We start from the raw sequence: 19,068 nt of genomic DNA, 5'->3' as shown, positions 1-19,068 counted from the left end.
AGCTGTAACAGCTCTAAGCCCTGGCATTCTGGGCACCAGCCAGGTATGCTACATTTCTTAGATGAAGGCGCTCAGTTTTGTGCCCTATGCATCCTCCTAGCACAAGTGAGCCATGAGCCACAAGTCTCCTTAATGTATTCCTTGTTGTAACTTGTTTCATTAAAATTTTGTAAAAATCTACTAACTTTACAAATGAAACTAATACATTCTGCCTTAAGAGGCATGTATCATGAAATATGAGTTTTGCATAACTGGCAAAACAATTTCTAGTTAGTTTTTTATTCATGTTAATTCTTTTCCAGATCAAAAGTAGACCAAATACATGAGATTGTGACTGGAAACCCCACTGTTATTAAGATGGTGGTAAGTTTCAACCGTGGTGCCCGTGGCCAGAATGCACTGAGGCAAATTCTGGCACCTGTCGTGAAGGAAATCATGGATGACAAATCACTCAACATCAAAACTGATCCTGTGGATATTTACAAGTCTTGGGTTAACCAGATGGAGTCTCAAACTGGAGAGGCCAGGTGTGGGAACTCTTACTACTTTGCATTTTACTTCTCAGATGCCTTACATCATCTGCTTTTTGCCTCTCTGGCATCACTGAGTTACTCTTCCCAATTTACACTGGGTTTAAAGACTGTTTGACTCATCAAATCAATTCCTGTCAGATAGTAGTTGTAAAGTTGATAATGAATATGACCTAAAAGGGTACCTATGTCTAAGGTACCAAGAAAGGCTCTCATCTTTTTACAGGAAAAGGAAATACTGCTTTGAAGGGTTAATGAGACATCTAAGGGGTATCTTCTGAGCTCTAAGAGACTAGGAAGAAAGTTATCAGGAATCAACTGCTTGTCACTTTTGGTTGCATAGGGTGCATTTGAAGTGAGATACGTTCAATAAATGCTGTTGTGTGCAATTCTGTAGTCATTTAGCAGATATCCTTCCTCCTCCCTATCCTGGAATATTGAGGGTTCTCTGAATAAGGAGGTCAGCTGTGCAGCTTCAAGTGCTACATGCAATGCTAATTTCTAGCACACTTATATTTGGTCAGGGATTGAAGGGCTTTTACTTGTCGGTGTGCTTTTAATTTTTTTCTGCCTTACACAAGCACTTGTTTGGAGTCTCCATAAGGGTGATCATCCGGTAGCAAATGAAAAACTTGCTGTGTTTTGTAAATGACAAAGGGTTGCAATTCTCTTTATTAATACTATCAGTTATTTTTAATTACAATAGCATCCAAAGACATAAACAGGATTGGGGACCCCTTTATGTTGGATGCTCTTTAAGCCAGTTCTGTTGATTTTATTTTTCTCAGTGCATAACATTGCACCTAGAGCTTGGGATAAGTTCAAATAGAGCTGATTTTAAAAATACATACAGAAAAATTCAAACTGAATGATGCCAACAGGTAAAGTATTCTGACAGTACAGACTGAGTTTGTTCACTCAGAAATCCCTCCCCTGTCCAAGGAGATGGGTCTTGTACTATGCTCTGGTGGCCAAACATTGGCTGTGTTAAGACTGAGAGTGGGATTACGTTTCAGAGTTGAGGCCTTCTACTGAGAACATCCTATAGTGTGCCCTCAATCTCTAACATCTACAGGCTGTCAGTTTAATCATCCTAGCTTCAGTTGAAGACTATGCAGAAACTTCAGCATGTGCGGAACACAGATGCCTGCTTACTTAGCATTGTTTCCCATAGAGAGCATATTATATCTGTTCCCCAGAGACTGCCCAGGTTTCCAGTTTGTATCCAAGTATGGAGCAGTCTGGCTGTTGAAATGAGCATTCTGCTCACTAGTCTGAGCTCTGAAGAGGAATTGACTAAAGCACCTCCTCTTGCTCATTCTGCCTTCATGCTCTGCAAAATGAAGCAGCATTATTTTCTCATCATGTCCAAGGGTAGGGGAAGAGAGGGAGCTAGCAAGAAATCCCCAGTCCTTCCAGTACCCAAAGGGGGGGCAGGAGCCCAGTACTCAGTCCTTCTTTGATTTATTGTCCACATAAATTCCACTGTGGGTACACATGCGTCTATTCACATTAGATCGAATACTTTTGAATAGCAGTGTCCATTGGGGCTGTGCACTGGGAGCCCTCTTAACCACTGTTGCAGAGGATATAAGGGCAGAGCAGCATCAACTGCTCCTCACTTCCTTCTTACCTCTCATGAGATGGAATCCTACAATTTCCACATCTCTTCAACCTACAAGTTGAAGTGAGGCTCCATGCTGAAGATGTGGTTAGAAGATTGATTGTCTCTTTATCTGAATAGAAATAGATCGATTAGGACTTCTGAAACTATTCATGGCATTTGCAGAATAGATAAGTGGACATCTGATATCCTCACTGAGATTGTCCCACTGGGTTTTGGACTGCATACATACCTATTATGTTCTTGCAAACAAAACATGTTAGATTCCATTCAGATTGACTTTAGGCAACCCCATCACCTCTGAATGGTATCTCTTTGAAGAAATTCTGTAGGGCAGCAACATGGAGTTCATTCTACATGTTCACTACTCACTATTCCTTGATTTCTTGGTCACATGCAAGCCTTGGTAGATCAGTCCTCCAATTGATATTTCAGTAGGACTCCTCTTACCCAACTCCAAGGGAAGATACTGATTACTAGTCATCAAGAGTGAAATCTGTGTGGACAATCATGTGAAGAAGAAAATACAGTTACTTAGGCTATGGCTACACTGATGGCATCAAAGTTGCCACCATCAGATTGATTTCTTTGGATCGACTGAGTGGTCAGTGAAGACCCGCTCAGTCGATCCAGAAATCAATGTACTAAGACACCTTCACAAGTGCATTGGCGCTGCATCAACAGGAACGCGGTTCCTGTCAGCGCAGTGCAGTGAAGACAGCGTGCAGAAGAGGAGCAGAGAAGTCAACAGGAGTTACGCACGTTTTTTGCATAGCTTGCATAACTCCTGTCGACTGCAGCCGAATCTCGGAGGTAAGTGTAGACAGGGTCTCACTGAACAGTAACTAGTTCTTTGAGATAAAATGTCCACACAGATTTCACGACCCTCCCTCTGTCCCTGTTAATCAAAATATTGATTCTTGGGATTCTTATTGGTGAAAGAACTGAGAGGTGTTTGAGGTCACCCCATCCGTGGTACCCTCAGTTACAGTGGTCACAAGGACTCCCAGGGCACAGGCATGGCCCCAAGGAACACTGCTATTAAAAAGATGTCAATAGCCTGCTCGTGGGGTGCATGCATGCCAAGAGTGGAACTTGTGTGGACAGCATGCCCTGCAGTAAGTGTAATGTTCATTGAGATAAGTAACTGTATTTTCTTAGCAGCCAAGCCAAGCAAATTAGCTAAGTGGCAGTTTTCAGTTCTAGCTGATAGTTGGAAAGAGCCAGCCACCTCGCTGAAAGGAATGCTCAGGCCTCATTCATTTGTGGGTTTTTCTAACAGTAAGCTGCCATATGATGTTACACCTGAGCAAGCCCTGGCTCATGAAGAAGTGAGGACACGTCTAGATGTATCCATCAAAAACATGCGGACAGTGACAGACAAATTCCTGTCAGCCATCATCAGCTCAGTGGATAAAATCCCGTGAGTACCATGAGCTGCACCATTGCTCTCTGAAAACTATTGCTGATTTCATGCTCACAGAGGTCTTGCTCTTTTGTTTCTTTCACAGATATGGCATGCGCTTCATTGCCAAGGTTCTGAAAGATTCATTACATGAGAAATTTCCTGATGCTGGTGAGGATGAGTTGCTGAAGGTAAGACCCTGAATACCTTTGCCCTCCTCTTGGCAAAGAGTAGCATGTATGATTGCAAGTCAGATTCAAAGCCAACCTACCTACTGCAGGGACAGATTTATGGTTCATCCTGCTCCCTGGAATATTTTAGATTTTAGTACTTTCTCATTAAGGACATAGACTATTCCAGCTGACTTTTATGTTGTGTGTGAACATTATTGTGTATGGTACGGGCTTAGGAGGCGGAATCCTGTTGCTTCTGCCTTGTTTTTAATTTCCTTTGGGCATTTGATCCTTCAAGTTTCTTTGACTTGCTGTAAAGTTTCTGCCAGCAAGTGAACTTTGTTTTTTCTGAAGTAATCGCAGCAAGGTCTTCCTTTCTTAAAGAGACAATATCAGGTTAAAAAGTTTATATTAAAAACTCAAATATCCTTACCTTTGATATTAATAGCACCCCACAGTATTTAAACAGCAGGATATACTAAATCACTTTTCACCATTTCTGCTGTATATTTATTTATACCTTCCTGATAGGCACTGTCTAATTAGTGTCACTGGTTTTCATTTAGTATTGAGATGTGGCAGTGCTTGACTTACAGACACATTTAAAGCTCCAAATCTCTTTCACTGAAATTAAAAAATAATGAAAACATTTTAATTTCCATGGACCCTTTTTTAATTAACAAACCCTAAGTTTGGAGCATAGCAAACCTGACAGTGTCTCTTTAAACTGTTCTGCTCCTACTTTATAAAAATAAAAAAAAAATCTGAATGCCATTTTCTTCTCTCTTCTAGTTCTGTGCTTTCCCACACTGAAGCATCGATTCTAGACTTTCTGTGCAGGTGAATTAACTTTTTTCCAACTGTAAATTTAGAAAGAAAGCTGCAACTTTACCTAGGCTTTCCTGTAGAGCTGCTCCATGTAGAAACAATATAGTTGTAAAGATGGCAAAGTCAAAGCTACAGACAGTGGTAGACGTAATGCTCACATATTAATAGATTTTTAAGAACAGAAGTGACCCCGTATAACACAGTTCTCTGTTTTTTTCTTAGTTTGGTCACATATTAATAGAGAGAGTGTCTCTCAGACACATTTCCCATTCCCAATTTTGCAGACCTATCTACTTTTCACAACAGCAGTTGCTTACATGGAAAAACAATACCAAGGAAGTACATTATTTTTTAAAAGTTCCACTGGTGTCTCTGATCCTTGAAAGTGGTTCCTATTGCCTCTCAACTTCTTTTGTAGTAGTGTTACTGGTTACTCCCTGATTTCAGCTTTTTGTTCAGATGTCTGTGCTTTTCTGTACATCGAAACACCTGGAAATCAGGAGACAATGCGGTATGATCAACGAGTAGTGATCAATGGCTCCATGTCTAGCTGGCAACCGGTCACAAACGGAGTTCCCCAGGGGTCGGTCCTGGGGCCGGTTTTGTTCAACATCTTTATTAATGATCTGGAGGATGGGGTAGATTGCACCCTCAGCAAGTTTGCGGACGACACTAAGCTGGGGGGAGTGGTAGATACCTTGCAAGGTAGGGATAGGATACAGAGTGACCTAAACAAACTGGAGGATTGGGCCAAAAGAAATCTAATGAGGTTCAACAAAGAAAAGTGCAGAGTCCTCCACTTAGGAAGAAAGAATCCCATGCACAGCTATAGACTGGGGACCGACGAGCTGGGCAGCAGCTCTGCAGAAAAGGACCTGGGGGTAACAGTGGATAAAAAGCTGGATATGAGTCAGCAGTGTGCCCTGGTTGTCAAGAAGGCCAATGGCATATTGGGCTGCATTAGGAGGGGCATTGCTAGCAGGTCACGGGAAGTGATCATTCCCCTCTATTTGGCATTGGTGAGGCCGCATTTAGAATATTGTGTCCAGTTTTGGGCCCCCCACTACAAAAAGGATGTGGACAAGTTGGAGAGAGTCCAGCGGAGGGCAACAAAAATGATTAGGGGGCTGGAGCACAGGACTTATGAGGAGAGGCTGAGGGAACTGGGCTTGTTTAGTCTGCAAAAGAGAAGAGTGAGGGGGGATTTGATAGCGGCCTTTAACTACCTGAAAGGGGGTTCTAGGGAGGATGGGGCTAGGCTGTTCTCGGTGGTGGCAGATGACAGAACAAGGAGCAACGGTCTCAAGTTGCAGGGAGGGAGGTCTAGGTTGGACATTAGGAAAAAGTTTTTTACTAGGAGGGTGGTGAAGCACTGGAATGGGTTACCTAGGGAGGTGGTGGAATCTCCATCCTTAGAGGTTTTTAAGCTGCGGCTTGACAAAGTCCTGGTTGGGATGATATAGCAGAGGTTAGTCCTGCTTTGAGCAGGGGGTTGGACTAGATGACCTCCTGAGGTCCCTTCCAACTCTAATATTCTATGATTCTATGATTCTATGATGACACTCCACAACACTCGTCAGAAAGCCACAGAACACACTGTGAGAACACTGCTCCATGATAGCTAGTTGGGTCTTAACTCCCACTCCCTGGAATACCTTTGGCTAAATATCACATAAAGATAGAAGGAAGCCTATGAGTAAATGGACATCATCTTTTTTAACTGTTGTCTTCATTCTCACAGGGTTTTAGCTGTTTACATTTAACCTGGTATTGTATAATACAAATTTAATTCACCAAGTAGTCCTCCTGGTATCTGCTTTTCTCACTTTTCTGGCATCTGAGTTGAAATGGTTTCTCAGTTCTGTTAATTCACAGTTATCTTGAGAGCTCTATGGGAAATTGCAGTGGATTTCTTCAGGAATTATTCTGAAGAAGGTAGGGGAGATTAAAATTGGTTTCTATTTTCCACCACTACTACTGCTCGTCAAGTCCGTCCACTGACTTCCTGTCTCCACATTAAACACAAACTTTGGTCCTTGCCTTCAGGGATATTTTCAATTTCGCTCCCCCTATTCGTCCAATCTCACCATCCCCTTTGCTCTGCCAATGATGACAGACACTTCTTTTTGCTCACTTTTCCTACAAGCATCTTCATGCCTTCTTTCATGCTGTTACTTTATGCATAAAACACCTTCCCCAAATCAGTTGATATAGTTGGTATTCTATCCTCCTTTAGGTCCTTTAAGCATCACCTCTATTCTCATACCCATGATAAACTATGTAGAGGGACAAGGTGGGTGAGGTAATATCTTGGACCAACTTCTGTTAGTGAAGGGACAAGTTTTTTAACAGAAAGTTGGTCCAATAAAAATATTACCTCATCCACCTTGTGTCTCTAATATCCTGAGACTGACATGGCTACAACAACACTTCATCAATAATCATTATGTAGGCAGCTTGTTAGTAACTCATTAATAGTTCTTATTCATATATCTTATTTATAACATTTATAGCCAAAAATTGTATACTTAGTTAAGAATGTCTGCAGCCTTGACTTCCTGTTGCTAGTACCCTTGTCTTCCCCTTCCCACTTCCATTATAATTAGCACCCTATTGCATCTTGTTCCTATATAATCTGTAAATTCTTTGGGGGCAAGGGCTGCCTCCTACGGTATGTATGTATAGCACCCAACACAGTGGGGCTCCAATCCTGAATGGGGGCCTATGTCTGATGCAAATATAATAATAATTTTCAAAGCATAGTCACAGTAGTTTATATCAAACCCAGTCAGAGCCTGTATCACTGCGTCTTGACATGCTTCTCTGCTCAACTTTTCCCAGATCATTGGCAACTTACTCTATTATCGCTACATGAACCCAGCCATTGTTGCTCCAGATGCATTTGACATCATTGACCTTTCTGCTGGAGGTCAGCTGACTACAGACCAGCGCAGAAACCTTGGTTCCATTGCAAAGATGTTACAGCATGCTGCATCCAATAAGATGTTCATGGGGGACAATGCTCACTTAAGCATCATTAATGAATATCTCTCACAGTCCTATCAGAAATTCAGGTATGAGATCTCAGCTTTTTAGGATGGGAAGTATGGAGACAAGTCATATTGCAATGTAATAAGTGTAATAATTGTGCTATCTGCTGCATCTGGACTGGGTCAGTCTCTTTTAAATGTGCAGTCTGGTGAAGATGTCAGTGATTGCTTTTGAAGGTCTGGATCAAGGCAACATGCAGTTGCAAGAAATGCTGGAAACCCTTCCCTTAACTTGCCATTTTCTTGCTTTTAAAGGAGTCTGTTGGAAGATAGTGGCCTGAATCAGATTTAACTGCCATTGCACGAAGCTTTTATTTGTGTTACAGATCATAACATTCTTATAACCTAATTTGCTATATATAGTGTATAAAGGTTGCAAATTCAAGCACTCTAATGTTAGGAGATGCCACAATTAAGGTTGCCCTTGTGCATATTTTGTATTGTATTACATCTTGTATTACATGATCACGTACAATATTTCCATATGACCCCTTCCTCACATGACCCCTTCCTCCAGTCAGTGTGGTCTGGAGTAATGAGCACAGAGCTAGCAGTCAAGAGAATCTAAATTCTAATCCTACCTCCACCAATGAGTCACTTTGTGGCCTTAGTTGACTTAGATTTTTGTTGTTCTATTTCAGTTTCCCTGTCAATAAAATGGGGATAAAAATACTCTCCTATCTTGCAGGGGAGTTGTGAAAATAAAATCAATAATGTGTGTGAAGCACCCTGATATTATGGAGATGAGCATCATAAAGTCCATGAGGAAATTTAATAATTTTATATTCATTACAGGGTTTGGATGGCAAAAATAAGGCATGGGGTCATACATTGAATAAAGCAATTCTGCAATATTTCATTTTATCATCTCCGATTATTCACTCAGCACTGTCCATTCTGTGCCCTGAATGAGACAGTGGTTTAGTGGAAAAATAGCATGCGTTCATGTAATTAAAGGTTGTATCACAACACACAAGGAAGCTGAATTAAGATTACCTTAATTGTAGCATTTCTCAACTTTTGAGTGCTTGACTTTGCAACCTTATTAACATTTTTAATTTAGCTTTTTGTGTATAATATCCTAGGTAGTTGTTTTTTAAAGGAAAAGGGCACACAAAAATTCTGTTCTCTGTAACTATGAAGGGCTTATGCATCATCAGCTTGGACCCCTTAACCTGAAGCATGGCACCACAGACTATTGCTTGTGGTACAGGGCTAACTATATGAGCTGGTTCCAGAAAAGTCCATTATCTTATGTGAACCTGCCATTAGAGGCAGATGCACAATACCTATGCATGAGTAGCCCCATTTTACAGACCACATAGCCATGGACAAATATCTGGCAAGTTCTTTCTGAGAGGCAATATGGCTAAATGGGTGGGATTTAAGTTTGGCATATTAGAGATTTGGAGTCTATTCTCAGTGTTGATAATCTGTCTATTTATGAGGTCTTGCTTAATAAGGGTTCTGAAGAGTACAGAATTAACATCAGTCAGTAGAAGAAGTCAGTCTAGAAGTTTTGATCTCCTGGCTTGCAGGACAGTGCACCTTACTATAGGCAAACGGGTGTTTTGATGGGAGTCAACAGGGGAAGAGAAGAATGAAGAAAAGGAGAATGATGATCGATTTTTTTTCCAGTGTCCCACCTAGAGTTCCCATTCTGTGTGTGGACTGCTGAAGTGAGGCACAGTGGCACTGTGTGTGCACAGTACTAATGGAATCTTGAGGGGTTTTAGCACAAGCCGAAATCAAGTTGTACTGTGAAATATAAATTATTGAAAATCACCATTGCTCATCCATAACTCTGCCAAATCTGAACAAATTTACAGGGCCAATAAAAGGCACCTCCCTGTTCCAGAACTATCCCTGCCAAATTTCAAAGCCTTGCCACAAACTATGATGGTGTTAGAGCTCTTCAGGAAAGAAAGCTGCATGTGTGTTTTCCCAGTGTGTGTGCTGTCCCAGCTCAGCAGACAACCGAGACACCAAACTATCGGATTATCCAATAAGACCAGAGATCCATTTCAGTAACAAAGGCACCAGTCCAGGTTTATTGTCAATTGAGCACGGTAAAAAGCACCCTATATGTGCTACAAATACACTTAATAATGTATGCCCGTGACAATGAACCAGCTCAGTAAATGGCGGGACTTTTCGTTCCTCACTCAGCCAGACAAAGACACTCTCTTTGAGACCCTCCTTTATACACTGATACAAACAAGTTGTGTATTGCCCCTCTGACATGTGTAGTTGCCACCCTCCAGCATGGTAAGATACCACCTTTTACCTTGTACTGGATAGTTGGGCCAAAACATCTTTATCCATTATATTGTCATTCTGAGGAGTCAGTAAGCCCTCTTTATCTTTGTGGTATTGGGATGTTTTGGTACCTTTCTGGAATGTGCTTGTATGACTGTTCTGTACCTACTGCTTCTTTAGGAATTTGTGTATTATCTCTGTTCTTGCCAGTTACTGTGAGCCTGCCAGCATTCACAGCCTAACCTCTACTGACTTTGCTTTATAACAGCAGGACTTAACCATTACTTAAGTTCAGGCCTCATACCTGACCTGTTATACTAGGCCTCATGTCTCAGGCTCTGACTTTCTACTACACATGGCTTTAGAATCTCTCTCTCAGTAGGATATGTAAACAAGGTCACTAGAGATGCAGCTTAGCACCTGTTCAGTGGATACTGAGGAAGACACATTAGCATATTATAGGTACCTTTGCATTGTGTACTAAAGCTGACCCACAAATACCAGCATACCACCTTCTTCGAGTGATTATCCCTATTGTATTCCACTGAGGGGTTTACACACGTGCACCAGGCTCCCAAAGCTGGAGAATTTGAAAGTAGTATACATTGGTCCGTGCATACGCCATGGTTTTGTCCAAGGTGATAAAGAGCAGGGTGGACCAACCATGTCTCCAGTTCCTTCTCACTGCCACATGGCCCAGGTCAGAACTTTATTTCCTCATCTCTGACACACCTTTAAATACATGTTGTAAATAGTTCTTAGAGTTTTATAGTACTTTTTAGCTGTTTTATCATAGTTCTCATAGTTTTAGTGATTAGGATAGATAGATTGGGGGAATTATTTCCCTACCCCACCCTACCTCATACCCAGGCGTGGGTACTGGACTATACCTCAGACCCTGGGCTTCAAACTCTGTGCCTCCTGCCCGCGTTCCTTCTCAGTCAGCAATGAATATCAATGCTGCTGCCTCTACTGCTTGGGAGAAGCCCACATTGCATCTAGGTGCAGTATCTGCCAGTCCTTCCCCACCCGTACCCTAGAAGGCCGTGCTCTCCACCTTCAGAATCACTTTATGGAAGTTGCCATGAGTCCACACTTGGACCCAGGCCAAGGGATCACACCCTGTACATCGGCCTGAAACATCAAGGAATGTTCCTCCTGCTATCAAGTCCAAATTCAGCACCATCAGTACCACCAGTGTGGACCCCATGCTGGGCCCTAGTTGAAAGGTAAGGAAGCATCCCATAATATTGGGAATAAATCTTCCTCAAAAATGAAACAAAAGGTCACTGTCCTTCCATGAGTTCAAGCCATGGAGACAGAGTGTACTCTAAACCACATAGATACAACAAGAAGTCCCTGAAGCAAGGGGATTCATCAGTTCTAGGTTCTGGAACATTGGTACCATCAACATTGGCGCCCTATAAGGTGCGGGATCCGCCTGTTCCGGGGAAGTCTGCAGCACCACCACTGGTTCCGAATAAGGAGAGGGTATCCCGACACCAGGGAGATTGGAAAAGGGGCTTACGCCCTAGAATGTCTTCATCTTAGTGGAACCAGGATCACTGCATTTGTTGGGACCCACTACCTCTAGGGAGACTATTTCTACTCCTCATGATATGCCACTATTGCAAGAACCCTTGCCTCCCACTCTGATTGCCTAAGCACTCCAAACGGCTCCAGCAGTACCACCGATGGAACTGGAGTCCACCTTCTCATCCTCTGATGAGTTCGACACAGGAGACAGACCATCAATGTCATATCAACCATACATGTGCTCATAAAAGGTGTCCCAAAAGCAGTTATAGACCATCAGACCAGGAGGACAAGGTAGATGAGGCTTTCTTCAGTCAACTAGTGAAAGTTTCCAGTTCACAGGACCCGGGTCTCATGGAGACTTCAATCACCCTGACATCTGCTGGAAGAGCAATACAGCAGAGCACAGACAATTCAGGAAGTTTTTGGAGAGTGTGGCAGACAACTTCCTGGTGGACGTGCTGGAGAAACCTACTAGGGGCCGTGCTCCTTTTGACCTGCTGCTCACAAACAGGGAAGATTTGGTAGGGGAAGTAGAAGTGGGTGGCAACCTAGGCAGCAGTGATCATGAGATGGTAGAGTTGAGGATCCTGACAAAAGGAAGAAAGGAGAACAGCAGGATACGGCCCATGGACTTCAGAAAAGCAGACTTTGCCTCCCTCAGGGAGCTGATGGGCAGGATCCCGTGGGAGGCTAATATGAGGGGGAAAGGAATCCAAGAGAGCTGGCTGTATTTTAAAGAAACTTTATTGAGGGCGCAGGAACAAACCATCCCGACATGCAGAAAGAATAGGAAATATGGTAGGCACCCAGTTTGGCTTAACAAAGAAGCCTTTGGTGAGCTTAAACATAAAAAAGAAGCTTACAGGAAGTGGAAGCTTGGTCAGATGACTAGGGAGGATTATAAAATACTGTTCAAGCATGCAGGAATGAAATCATGAAGGCCAAAGCGCAATTGGAGTTGCAGCTACAAGGGATGTAAAAGGGAACATGAAGGGTTTCTACAGGTTTGTTACCAGCAAGAGGAAGATTAGGGAAAGTGTGGGCCCCTTACAGAATGGGGGAGGCAACCCAGTGACAAAGGATGTGGAGAAAGCTGAGGTATTCAGTTCCTTTTTTGCCTCTGTCTTCACAGACAAGGTCAGCTCCCAGACTGCTGCACTGGGCAGCAAAGAATGGGAAGGAGGCGAACATCCCTCAGTGCTGAAGGAACAGGTTCAGGACTATTTAGAAAGATTGGACATACACAACTCCATGGGGCCAGATGCAATGCACCTGAGGTTGCTGAGGGAGTTGGCTGATGTGATTTCAGAGCCATTGGCTTTGAAAGGTCGTGGCAATTGGGGAGGTCCCTGATGATTGGAAAAAGGCAAATATAGTGCCCATCTTCAAGAAAGAGAAGAAAGAAGATCCAGGGAACTACATACAGGTCAGCCTGACCTCAATCCCTGGAAAAATCTTGGAGCAGGTCCTCAAGGAATCCATTTTAAGGCACTTGGAAGCGAGGAAGGTGATCAGGAACAGTCAACATGGATTCACCAAGGGCAAGTCATACCTGACCAACCTGATTGTCTTCTGTGAAGAGGTGACTTGCTCTGTGGATGTGAGGAAAGCGATGGACGTGATATACCTTGACTTTAGCAAAGCTTTTGATACAGTCTCCCACAGTATTCTTATCAGCAAGTTAAAGAAGTATGGGTTGGATGAATGGACTATAAAATGGATAGAGAACTGGCTAGATCATTGGGCTCAATGGGTAGTGATCAATGACTCAATGTCTAGCTGGCAGCTGGTAACAAGTGAAGTACCCCAGGGGTCAGTCCTGGGGCCGGTTTTGTTCAACATCTTCATTAATGATCTGGAGGATGGGGTAGATTGCACCCTCAGCAAGATGGAAGCAAGCAGATGACACCAAGCTAGGGGGAGTGGTAGATACCCTGGAAGGTAGGGATAGGATACACAGTGACCTAGACAAATTGGAGGATTGGGCCAAAAAAAACCGTGATGAGGTTCAATAAGGACAAGTGCAGAGTCCTGAACTTAGGACAGAAGAATCCCATGCGCAGCTACAGATTGGGGACCGATGAGCTAGGCAGCAGTTCTGCAGAAAGACCTGGATACAGTGGATAAGTTAAAGTGGATAAGAAGCTGAATATGAGTCAACAGTGTGCACTGGTTGCCAAGAAGGCTAATAGCAAATTGGGCTGCATTAGTAGGAGCATTGCCAGCAGATCGAGGGAAGTGATTATTCCTGTCTATTCGACATTGGTGAGGCCGCATTTGGAGTATTGTGTCCAGTTTTGGGCCCCCCACTACAAGAAGGATGTGGAGAAGTTGGAGAGAGTCCAACGGAGGGCAACAAAAATGATGAGGGGGCTGGAGCACAAGACTTATGAAGAGAGGCTGAGGAAACTAGGCTTGTTTAGTCTGCAATAGAGATGAATGAGAAGGGATTTGATAGCAGCCTTTAACTACCTGAAAGAGGATTCCAGGGAGGATGGAGCTAGGCTGTTCTCAATGGTAGTAGATGACAGAACAAGGAGCAATGGTCTCAAGTTGCAGTGGGGGAGGTCTAGGTTGGATATTAGGAAAACGTTTTTCACCAGGAGGATTGTGAAGCACTGGAATGAGTTACTGAGGGAGGTGGTGGAATCTCCATCTTTAAAAGTTTTTAAGATGCGGCTTGACAAAGCCCTGGCTGGGATGATTTAGCTGAGGTTAATCCTGCTTTGAGCAGGGGATTGGACTAGATGACCTCCTGAGGTCCCTTCCAACTCTAATCTTCTATGATTCTATGATTTTGGCAACATCCTCCTCTCCAACCACCATGGAGCCACTGGTTTCCCATGCCATGGGGACCGCCTCAATGCCCTCTGGATCCAGCCTACTGGTCTTACTGGAGGCCCTGGTCCCAATATCCACTCTCAGAATCTGGAGACCAAGAACCCACCCTAGTGAGGGTATATTGTAGCAGGCATTCGGATCCATTGCTGGAGGAGGAACCCTTCAGCCCAGCTCCAATGGTGCCAACAGAACCAGAGAGATTCCCTTTCTCCTCTCCCAATGAGGCAGTGGCTACAGCATCCCCTTTGCCTCCAGACAACTTTAGGCAATTTTAAGAACTACACATCCTGCATCTTGGCAAGGGGTTAGACTAGATTACCCTTCTGGTCCCTGTTAATCCTATAGTTCTATGATTCTGTTGCCTAGAGTCGTGCGGGAACTCCACATTCCCCTAGAGGAAATCTAGGACACCCAGCAAAAACTCCTGGATATCCTCCACTCATCAGCACCAACTAGAGTTGTATTGCCTATTAATGATGCTATTCTTGAAGCAGCTAGGACAGCATGGCACATACCAGCTACCTATACGCCTAGTCCCAAAGGGGCAGAAAAGCAATATTATGTTCTGGCTAAAGGGACTGAGTTTCTCTTCTCGCACCCCCCTCCAAACGCCCTGGTGGTTCAAACCAGACAACTCCCATGCTTCACATCATCCGACAAGGAGAGCAAGTGCTTGGACCTTTTGGGGTGTAAGATCTTTTCCTCAACCAGTGTTCAATTCAGGATTTTGAACTGTCACGTGTTACTAGCCACATACGACTTCCTGAATTACAGCAGACTGGAGGAATTTGCTGACAGACTCCCACAACAGGTCCAAACTTGTTTCTAGGCAATCATTGAGAAAGGGAAGTTGGTGGCCAGATCAATGTTCAATCAGCAGTGGATGCAGCACATACCTCTTCCGGGTTTATGACTATGGCCACAGTTGTGTTCAGGGAATCATGGCTTCACTCTGTTTCTCTTAGGAGGTTCAAAACACTATTGAATACCTCCCCTTCGATGAATCCCATCTTTTTAATAAAAAAAATGCATGATTCTCTACATATCCTCAAGGACTCCAGAGCCACCCTTCACTTGCTGGTTATTTACACGCCTGCCCCGAAGCATAAGTTCCACCACCCACACAATGCTACAGGTCCCCCCCTATTTTACCATCAATGATCTTGTGAGCCACCAAGGAAGCAACAGAAGACCCACAGATCCCGCCCTTTTGGCACCCCCTTCACAGCTTCCACCTCACAGCTGAAACCCACAGCTAAAATATATTTCTGAGTCAACCTCGAGACTCACCAACCACCTTGCCTAAAACCTCATGATCATCCTGTGCTTATTTTCACATTGATATCCATCCAGCCCACAGATGCTTCCTAAGATTCATAGTTGGTACCCACCATTTCCAATATAGGGTCCTCACATTTGGAATAACCACCACTCCCAGAGTGTTCACCAAGGTTTTCTCTGTTGTAGCAGCGTGTATCAGATGTTTTGGGGTCCTGGTATTTCCATGTCTCGATGACTGACTCCTAGCTGCATGGTCTAGACATGAAGCCCAAGTTTCAACCTCCATGTTGCTCAACCTTCTTTCGTCCTCAGGGTCAGTATCAATGTCAAAAAATTGACCAGGGGCCCCACTCAATCTGTGGACATTACAGGGGCCACCATCAACTCAGTGATAGCATGGGCAATCTGCCAGGGACAGGTTCCAGACACTGCGAGAACTAATAACTTGCATCATCAACAATCCTTATGTCCCAGCCAGCACTTGTCTGTCCCTTCTGGGACACATGGCTTTGTAGACATACGTCACGCCTTCGCTCAACTCCACCTTCACTGCCTCCAGATGTGGCTCCAGACAGTTTACTTGCCCAAACTTCATACCATGGACCTCATGCTGACAGTCCCCCCAGGGTCCCCTCATCCCTCCAGTGGTGGATGGATCCATGTCATGTCTGCACAGGAGTTCCCTTTTCTCCCCTCCTCCCCAGACAAGATGGTCACCAATGCATTCCTTGTAGGCTGGGTAGTGCCCATGGATGATCACATGACACAAGGAGCGTGGACTGCTCGGGAATCCAGGATGCACATCGATATCCTGGAACTCCGAGCTATAAGAAAAGCATGACAAACCTTTCTCCTGTTCATCGATTCCCATCTTGTCCTTGATGACATCATGTCCATCATGACAACATCACCACTGTTTTCTACATCAACTAAGACGGGCACAAGATCAACCACTCTATGTGCAAAAGCGGTCAATCTCTGGAATTGGTGCATCACCCACCATATCCTCTTGTCCGCAGCCTATCTCCCAGGGATACTTAACATGGTTGCAGACTCACTCAGTGGCCAGTTTGTGATCAACCATAAGTGGGAACTCCAAGATGTTCATGATATCTTGAACCAATGGAGGATACCAACCAGAGATCTCTTTGCCTCCCACATAAACAGCAAATGCAACATGTACTGCTCCAGGGGAGGTCTTGGCCACCACTCTCAGGGTGATACTTTCATACTTACCTGATAAGACAAAATCAACTATACCTTCCCACCTCTACCTCTATTACCTCAAGTACTTCACAAGATCGGAGGAGACAAAGCAACAGTCATTCTGATCACTTCCTGCTGGCCCAAACAATTCTGGTTTCCCAGCCTCCTTTGTATGTCAACCTGTCCACCAATTCTCTTCCCCACCTTTCCCAATCTGCTGACACAGACATCCCAGTCCACAGGCACTGCACCTCAGAGCGTGGTATTTGAATGGGCTTCTACTCTAGAATGGGCCTGTTTCTCAGCAGTGCAAGACATCCTCTCCTGCAGCAGGAAAAAAATCCGCTAGACACTGTTACAGGATCAAGTGGAAATGCTTCACTTCCTAGGCCCAACAAAAGGGACTTACCCCAGAATTGTTGGGGATCCCCCTCCTCCTGGACTGCCTCCTGTCCTTGAAGGCATCGGGTCTCGTCCTCAACTCTCTGAAAGTCCACCTAGTAGCGATTAGCACATTCCACCCCCTGTGGAAGGGCACTCTGTCTTCACACACCCATTACCTGTAGGTTTTGGAAGGGCATCATCAGAACCTTCCCACCCATCCAACCCATCATTCTGTACTGGACCTGAACCTAGTTCTGTCCATACTAACGAAACCATCATTCGAACCATTGGCATCATGCTCTATGTCATGGAAGTCACCTTCCTTATTGCTATCACTTCTGTGAGAAGGGTCAGTGAAGTTGGGGCCATGATAGCAGACCCTCCCCCCTTTCACTATTTTCTATAAAGATAGAGTCTCCCTGTGCCTGCATCCCAAGTTCCTGCCAACAGTATTCTCCCAGTTTCACATTAATCAACCCATTCACTTACCTATTTTCTTCAGGAAGCCACACGCATCCATCGAGGAACAGAGGAACAATAACTCCATTCACTAGACATCCAACAAGTTTTGGCCGTCTACCTTCAGAGGACAAGACCCATCAGGAAGTCCCCCAGACTGTTTGTTGCACTAGCAGAAATACTCAGGTCAGGCAGTCTCCATCCAGAGAATCTCCAAGTGGATTTTGGGTTGCATTACACTTTATTATCAACTATCTGGTCTGCCTTCCCCCCTGAGGGTGCAGGCCCATTCCACGAGAGCCCAGACTTTGACCACGTTCTCCTTTCAGGATGTGCCACTCTGGGACGTATGGAGTTCTCTGCACACCTTTACATCGCACTATGCCTTAGTACAGGACTTGGCAGCAGATGCCGCTTTCAGCACAGCAGTCCTCTGCCCCCAGAAGTCCATTCTGTCTTCATTCTCACAACCTCCCCCTACTTAAGTACGGTTTGTTAATCACCCTCGGTGGAAACCAGTAGGGACCAGCACACTAAGAAGAAGAGAAGGTTACTTACCTGTAACTGGAGGTTCTTTGAGATATGTGGTCCCTATCTGTATTCCACTTCCTGCCCTCCTCCTTCCTTCTGCTATGGATATGTCTGATTCACAGAGGAGAAGGAACTGAAGATGCAGTTGGTCTGCTCTGCCCTTTAACAGTGGATAAAAAGCTGGATATGAGTCAGCAGTGTGCCCTGGTTGTCAAGAAGGCTAATGGCATATTGGGCTGCATTAGGAGGGGCATTGCCAGCAGGTCACGGGAAGTGATTATTCCCCTCTATTCGGCATTGGTGAGGCCGCATTTAGAATATTGTGTCCAGTTTTGGGCCCCCCACTACAAAAAGGATGTGGACAAGTTGGAGAGAGTGCAGCGGAGGGCAACAAAAATGATTAGGGGACTGGAGCACAGGACTTATGAGGAGAAGCTGAGGGAACTAGGCTTGTTTAGTCTGCAAAAGAGAAGAGTGAGGGGGGATTTGATAGCGGCCTTTAACTACCTGAAAGGAGGTTCCAGGGAGGATGGGGCTAGGTTGTTCTCGGTGGGGGCAGATGACAGAACAAGGAGCAATGGTCTCAAGTTGCAGGGCGGGAGGTCTAGGTTGGACATTAGGAAAAAGTTTTTTACTAGGAGGGTGGTGAAGCACTGGAATAGGTTACCCAGGGAGGTGGTGGAATCTCCATCCTTAGAGGTTTTTAAGCTGAGGCTTAACAAAGCCCTGGTTGGGATGATATAGCTGAGGTTAGTCCTGCTTTGAGCAGGGGGTTGGACTAGATGACCTCCTGAGGTCCCTTCCAACTCTAATATTCTATGATTCTATGATTTATCACTTTGGACAAAACCACTAGGAGAGCCAGGTTGCATACATGGACCAGTGGACACTATTTTAAAATTCTCTGGCTCCAGGTGCATGGTGTGCATGTGTAAACCCCTCAGTGGAATACAGATAG

At 44.4% G+C, this 19,068-nt stretch overlaps 1 protein-coding gene across 2 annotated transcripts in view; it reads left to right on the top strand.

The window, feature by feature from the left end:
• Positions 1 to 19,068, top strand: part of IQGAP1 (IQ motif containing GTPase activating protein 1) — a 146,133-nt gene that overhangs the window by 86,947 nt on the left and 40,118 nt on the right. For both annotated transcript variants that reach the window (XM_067555378.1, XM_067555379.1), the window contains exons 26-29: positions 303 to 527; positions 3,437 to 3,577; positions 3,666 to 3,750; positions 7,402 to 7,634. In XM_067555378.1, coding sequence (XP_067411479.1) covers positions 303 to 527; positions 3,437 to 3,577; positions 3,666 to 3,750; positions 7,402 to 7,634 — 684 coding nt within the window. The remainder of the gene's footprint in view (positions 1 to 302; positions 528 to 3,436; positions 3,578 to 3,665; positions 3,751 to 7,401; positions 7,635 to 19,068) is intronic.

Source organism: Emydura macquarii, unplaced genomic scaffold (assembly GCF_026122565.2).
Source record: "Emydura macquarii macquarii isolate MOO-44397 ecotype Brisbane River unplaced genomic scaffold, CSIRO-AGI_Emac_v2 contig_1644, whole genome shotgun sequence".
Classification (NCBI taxonomy): Eukaryota; Metazoa; Chordata; order Testudines; family Chelidae; genus Emydura; species Emydura macquarii.
Note: the sequence above shows the minus strand (reverse complement) of the source record. Positions and strands in the feature narration are given on the sequence as shown.